Source organism: Neopsephotus bourkii, unplaced genomic scaffold, assembly GCF_033783945.1.
Source record: "Neopsephotus bourkii isolate Nb327-2 ecotype Australia unplaced genomic scaffold, CSIRO-AGI_Nbou_v1 NB_951, whole genome shotgun sequence".
Taxonomy (NCBI): Eukaryota; Metazoa; Chordata; class Aves; order Psittaciformes; family Psittacidae; genus Neopsephotus; species Neopsephotus bourkii.
This window is the reverse complement of record NW_026901445.1, coordinates 3203497-3210625: the sequence shown is the minus strand read 5'-3', so window position 1 is coordinate 3210625 and position 7129 is coordinate 3203497. Positions and strand designations below refer to the sequence as shown.

Sequence of the window (7129 nt, the reverse complement as noted above, 5' to 3'; positions counted from 1 at the left end):
GGTGTGTTTTGGCCTGTTTTCTGTGTATCTTTCAGTGAGCACAGAAAGAATAGTATTAGAGTCATCAAGTCATGTACTTGGAAGTTAGAAAGGATAACCAGCCAGGTCATCTGTGTAGACATAATGCAGTCTTCCAGGTCAGAGTGTCTAGCATCATAAGCTAGCCTCTAATTACTACATTTTCCACAGGTGATTACCTCACTCACTGTGGAGGTTAGATCAAGCTTTGGGGTGGGTTGGGGCAGGGACATAGCATCACTGTTTAAGGAAGGAAGCTGTTTGCCATAGGAAGTCTTGCTCATTCAGCAATGTAATTCAAAAGAAGTCATGAACAAATCAGTATCCTACAGGAAGAAGAAAGTTGGTGGCATAGTTAAAGGAAGACCATGAAAACCAGATTCTTTCTAATCATGCTGGCAAGTCTCTAGCACCAAGACTTTGGCATATGGCAGCTCTTCATTTTCTGGCAGTCCAGTGCAGCACACACAGGGCTGACCAGTTCCAGTGCAGTGGAAATCAGGAAACAACCCTGGCTTTGTCTTTCAGGGGTGTGCTTGCTGGTATGAACACAAGGGCCTTCATGGCCATAATGTCCTTCATGTTCTTCCTGGCTCTGCCCTGACCCATTTTATAGTGTTCAGGAAGTTGCCCTGCCTAAGCGGCTACTCAGCCCTTCTGTGTTTAAGACAAGATACTCAATTTCTTTACCAGGTCAAAGAGAGGCAGGGCAGAAAGGAAATAAAGTTATCAGTTTAGCTCCATCAAGTTCTCACAAAATGTTAAGGAGCTTGATTTCTCACACTTTCTCCATTTCCACTAGGAACACAAATGGCACTTAAATTTATTACACTGTGGCCTCAGCCTTCTTATATTACAAATACCCACTTCTACCGTACAGGGTGGTTGTGAAAGTAAATCCTGAAGTATGTCTCATATACTGATATTCCAGGGAACACTGGGACAAGTCCAGGAAAGAAGGCAGTGAAGGAAAATGAAAGAATATGCTGACCAGCTGTGTCAGATCTTCATTTTCACCCATTCCATGCATGTTGCCTGCCTTGCTCACTATGAAAAAGAGCAAGTCAGAGATTAGGAAACTAAAGATTGTACCATAACACATGTTCACAGTGGGGCTTGGTAAAAGCACTACTATCAACCTAGGAATTGGTACCTTCACTTCGCAACAAAATAGCTTTCCAGGAGGCATGTATACAATTACATGCAGGGAAGAAGGAATATTGTAACGGAGATAGTAACGCGCCTGTATGTTAAGAAGGACAAAGATACTGCAACAAACTCATTTTACATCTGTTTGAAGCCCCAGTATTTTCTGATCTCATTGTATTAAAATTATAATGTTAATTTTATTAAAAGCTACATTGCTCTTTGGCATAATCAAAGCGGTTTTATTTGCTAGCTATTATTTATGAAATGCGATGTATTATGCCATTTTGTATCTAAAATAACATTTAAAACACAAAAACTTTCTTAGGACAAATACTGCATTATCTCATTGTCCATGTGTCTGTCAGTATCTCGCACAATCTTGGAATCCATTCTCCAAAATTCCAATCAGACTTCGCTGCAAGGTCAGTCCAACAACTCCTTTGCGATTCAGACCCCAGCCACAGGGCTTCAGTTTCTCTAATTCTTTCATGCTCTGAAGGGTAATTTTCTCTCCATCCAGGAGGCTGAAAAATCAAGAGTTCTTGGCTATTTCTTCCTACCCATCCACAGACCAGCAGCAGACTCTTCCCCAGTCATCACCAACTAGAAGCTTGGAGGAATTTCTTGAGAAAGAAAGTAGAAAAAGATTTAAGAACAATATATAAATGGGATCAAGGCTTTTTCCTGCATGTGTAGCAATTAGGAGGATGCAATATTCAGGGGAGTAGGTTATGTTTAACATTAAATTTGAAGAGCAATGATACAGAGTAGAAAAAGACTGCAAGTAGACAAAGTATTTCCAAGTTTGAATTTAGACGTGCATCCAAAATTTCCTGGAGTTCAGTGGGTTAGTTGCAGACAATCTAGCCAGATCAGAAGCTCTTACCCCTCTCTAAGACTCTATGAATGTTACATAATCTGCTGGCCAGATTCAGAATTTAGACTCATTAGTCAATAATGTCATAGCATCACCCCCTGAAATCTCTACTGCATGCAATGCCACAAACAGTAATGAAAATAACCCACCTCCAAGTTTCCCACTTTCAATACATATAAACATCGCACTTGCTAAGTGCTGTAAAGCTGAGAATGAAGAATACAGGAATAATTTTGGCAACTATCAAAATGCCAACAGTTGTGGAGAGAAAGACAGCAACTGTTCTACAGTATATCATAACATCTTGGAGTAGGAGATAACAAATATTACAGCTAGATGAAACTGCAGGAGGGGGGTTGAGTAAACTAAAATACTGCTGGCTGTGCAAACTGTTTAACAACAAAGCTGTCCTTTGGCCAAAAACTTCCCATTTACATTTTAAGGAATTAGCAACTCCTAGGATAGTGTTTTTTTCTATGGAGCAGAGACAGTGTAGCAGCTACAGATCTTTACAGCTATCCTGGCTGAAATCTGCTATTTCTCTCAGGTTGTCTCCTACCTGACCAGCTCCCGGAATGACTGTGTTTGGCTAAAAGTGATTTGACTGAGATTAAAAAAAAAACCAACAACAAAACAAACAACAACAAATAACCCTACAACAACAAACCCCCAAACACAAAACCCCATCCGTATTAGAAACTTCAGAATAAAATCAAAACCCCTGAGGATCTAAGGCAGAGCGGTGGAGACCTTAAGGCCAGCACCGTGCCCTCTGCTGGACCCCGGCTGGAATGCAAAGGGAAGCACAGTACCTGGATACAGCCAGCGCGGTCACTGCTGGGCTGGTCTTACTCGGCTTTCCAGTCAAGGCAAGGCTGGGATTCAGTTCCCGACAGAGCACAAAATGTTTTCCACAATTGTTACCTGTTGTGTGGTTTAAAAATAAATATTTAGAAAGTATCTGGGGGCAGCACGGATGGGATTGTTATTATTTACGGTCAGCAAGTTGTTAAGTTGAAAACAAATATATTTAATCTCAGCCTGTGCTGTTGCAAAATAGGCCCATCCCAATTTAATTTGTGGCTATGATAGTTACATGTGCTGACGTGTGGCTGTATCAATTGTGTACTAAATTGGATTTGTGTATTATTGCTTTCTAAATTGCATGCCTAGTTCAGCAAAATTGTTCATCAGTTTTCACTGGCTCTATGCTTAATAAGATGCCCCACAATACCTTGCTGCCAGGATATAATACAGCCCATAATTGCCTAGTAAAAAGAAATTACATAAAGCACTGGTATTATCAACTTATCTAAATCTGCTCATAACAGAACCAATAATTAAATGCTGAGAACATTTCACATACACACACATACATACGCACACCCCCTCAACATAATCATAGTTACTTTAGTCTTTTTAATGATTGTGGTCTGTATTAATTTGGTTTTCTTTAATGCATATAATGAAATCTGGGAATATTTGGCCATTTAAAATAATCCTGAAGTCATCTGAATAGTTAAAGAGAACATGTCACTGCTTTGACTACACCTCTCCACTCTAATAAAGAATGCTGTTGCTGTATGCATCTGAGAACACACATCGCTCATGTATGAACAGATGTGTGTGTCTACACATCACCAGATTCCTGCACTCAGTGCATGTCTTCTATGGTCCTCTCTGAAAAGGCACAAACAGGAGTATTCTGAGGTGCTCCCATGGGCAGTTTTTAAGTCCTCATTTAGAAAACTGTTTAAGGTATAAATTTTTCAAACAGCCCAGATCTCAGTTTGTTCAAAGACATGTGTAAACAGTTGTACCTGAGTACATAGGGCATGGAAACGTCTGCCACAGGAAGTTACGGACAACAGTTTAGGAAATTCTTAAAACAAATGGGACCTTCCTACATGTAAAAAGAATCTGCAAAATGCCTACAGAATATGACAAGGATTTTGGAAGAAATGTTAAGTCTTTAGCTTTGACTTACAGCAATCTCTGATTAAAGACCACAATGAAACCAAATATGTAGCTATTGCAGCCAGACTAACATCACATCTGGCATCTCTGGTGCTCTTGCACCTTCTGTAGAAGCATGTGGTTCTAGCTACTCTGAGACATGACAAAATGTAGGATGGGCACCTGGTCTGGCATTTCGAATATGCCTCTGTATGTATAAATGTTTTCATATAGCAATCTAAGTAATGTAGATTCCAAGTTCCATGCACAGTGCACTTGTGAAGATCTCAGTGGTAATGCCCAATTACCGTATAATACCTTTTTATGCAGATGCTACATCTATATCACTATATTTATGCAAATTGTGTGCCTAAAATTGAAGTAATAGAGATTGTCTGTAATGAGGATCATAGCAAATAAGTGGTGTAAATTATACATGATAACACCATAGTCCTTTCTCTTCTAAAATGTGCTGTAAAGAGAAGCAAGCTGTGCTATTTAGGATGTGCCTTTAAAGTTCCTTGGTAGGTTTCAGCTCCTCTGTTTGTTAGAACAGAGAAGTGAGCTCAAGTTATTTTTAATACCAGTCAGCACCGCAGCCCCATCATCTTATTAACCTCAGCTCTGTGAGAACTCCAGTGTATCAGCTTTACCTTGGCACAGCCTTGAATAAACAGCTCCATGCTAACAGAAACCAGGCTCAGCTGCTGCTGGCCTCCAACCAGTTTGAAGGGCCTCTGACCTCATTTAAGGTGGCAAAGACAACAAAATTTCATGTTTCATCCCAGGGCAGGATCTGTCACTGTCCTCTCTAACATTATTCCAGGACACTTGAGTACAGGCCTTCAGCAGAGGTGCCAAGGGAATGGGCTTTCTGGAGCCAGAATAATTGATTAGTTTCATGGGTTTATGCAGAAAAGTGGTCTGTTAAGCTCAACAGAACCCATGACAGAGCCTACAAAGAAGCTTTTAACTTCATGCAGGCAAGATGTGCCTATAAAACTAGATGGCTCAGGGGTGTTCAGTCTCTAAGGTAGGGCAGTAGCTACCCACTGCTTCCACTGTGGTTCCAGCAACATTGCACCAGTAACCTGCACCATCTCCCCTTCACATTACTGTGCTCACACCACCTCTTCTTCCTCCCAGTCAAACAAGGTCTGCAGCACATAGTGACACTGCAGTTTACAGCCCACCCTGTGTTCATACCTGTGTTGTCAGGCTCTTCCATTGTGCTTTTCTGCAGTCCCAGTCCAGCAGCTTGGTGCGGATTACTGGTGTATTCAGTTTTCCACAGCTGTGCCAGCAAGGAGGTAGAAGTGGAAAAGCATGGATTATAACAGTGCAACAAGAGAGAGAAGTGGATTCCCAGCAAGGGATTGAAAATGGACTTCTAACATCAGAATTGGATTTCTCAGTCATAAATCCCTCTACCACTGTGTTGCAGGGTGTCGCACCGGAGAAATGTATGCAGGGACCTGGTGTGTGTAACCCAGGAAGCTCTCCCACCAGACTGGAGGCAGAACCAACAGTGAATCCTGCTCCTGAGAAAGTATGATTTAATAAGCTGAGCTGTGAATCAAGTCTCAGAAACCAGGCTCAAACACGTTTCCAATGGATGATATAATTCTTTCTTTCAAACCCACACCAGAATGAAAAGCACATTTTCAAAACTCTTTCCTGAATGGCAAAGACTCCTCAGTTTGAGAGGATAAAAGCTGATAGGAAGCAAACATTTCACTTTAATTCTCAGCTTCTGCCCTATGCTGCTCTGTTAAGAAAGTGACATGGGCTTTTAGTAGCTCTGTATTTCCATTTAGGGTGCAAAATCCTGCCTCTGTTCTACAGTGAATCAGGATTCCCTTTCCTCTCTCCCATCTACTTACCCTCACTACTCCGTCCGTGCTTCCTGTGATGATGACGCTATGTATGTCCCAATCCATCACTTCAGCAAAGCAGCAGCAAACAATATGGCATTTGGGGCTGCATGTGGTGTTAATGCTTGTGAGAAGCTGGCCATTTACTGTCCACAAGTATAGGTAAGATCCAGCACAAGAGAGAATATCACCCTATAACAAAGCAAGAGGCAATGTCTCAAAATCCTACACTCATCCTCCTCACAACTCTTAAAAGCTGGTTATAAATTACAGTGTTGGTCTGAGTTATTCTGACCTTTGTTTTGCTTCTGGGCAGATGATGTAAACCAGAGAAATAAAAATGTTACTTTTTTCTCATGAAAAATGTTGACATTTTTGTATTGTAGAAATCCAAAACAACTTTCTCAGATTTAGCAAAATAATGCAGAGGGTTTCTTACATTTTTAAATGAAAACATTTATTTAAACCTTCCCTTTCTATTTTCGAGAAAATCAGGCTTTTAGTAAAAAGGGAGGCTGTCAGACTGGTGTACTGACAGGGACTGTGCTCAGGCAATGGGCCAGGACAAGTGCTCTTAAATTTTACGAACAGGCATTCTCTTAAGCAAGGACATGGTGTTCACCTGCTTCACTGAGAAGCCTTTGGTGATTTCACAATCCTCCTCTGCCCCTCACAGGGAGCTTAATGTCATCGCATTTTTAAACTGTGTTTTGCATTTGACCAATGACCAGCTCAGCATTCAGTGATCTGCATTTCCGATGCAGAAAACATCCTTTGCAACTGAATATGTCCTCTCTTCTCCCTTCCATACAGGTTGCAGTCTTACACATCAGGGGCATGTGTAAGGAGCAAATACAAAGGTAATCCCTTAGGGGCAAGAAACATGAGATAATGATGCAATTTTAAATGTTTTTTTTCAAAAGTGCATTTTGATCAAGTTACTAACTGAAATTCCACCTAACCTTTCCATCCTTGATGCATGCTAAGAGCCAGCTAAATAGAACACCATCAGCAAAGTCATCTGATTCTGGCAAAGGCCACTGTGCCCTTAAATTAGCAGCATGCATCTGGATAAGATCAACTAACACCATACTTCACCCCTGTCTGATTTGGGCTCTTCATACTGCAGGGCAGAATTCTGAAGATAAAACAGGAATAGCACATTTGAAAAAGAGTTGCCAATAGTTAAAGAGATTAAATTTCAGCTACCTTATCTGCATGTGAGCATATAATGTCCAGGCATTTGGTAATGATC

At 40.9% G+C, this 7129-nt stretch overlaps 1 protein-coding gene across 1 annotated transcript in view; it reads right to left on the bottom strand.

Moving 5' to 3' along the window:
* Positions 1–1391: 1391 nt before the first annotated feature.
* WDFY4 (WDFY family member 4) overlaps positions 1392–7129 on the bottom strand; it is a 140068-nt gene continuing 134330 nt past the window's right edge. The window contains exons 59-62 of the mRNA XM_061358826.1: positions 5884–6066; positions 5207–5294; positions 2857–2968; positions 1392–1790 (exon numbers count right to left, since the gene is read on the bottom strand). Coding sequence (XP_061214810.1) covers positions 1724–1790; positions 2857–2968; positions 5207–5294; positions 5884–6066 — 450 coding nt within the window. The 3' untranslated portion in view covers positions 1392–1723. The remainder of the gene's footprint in view (positions 1791–2856; positions 2969–5206; positions 5295–5883; positions 6067–7129) is intronic.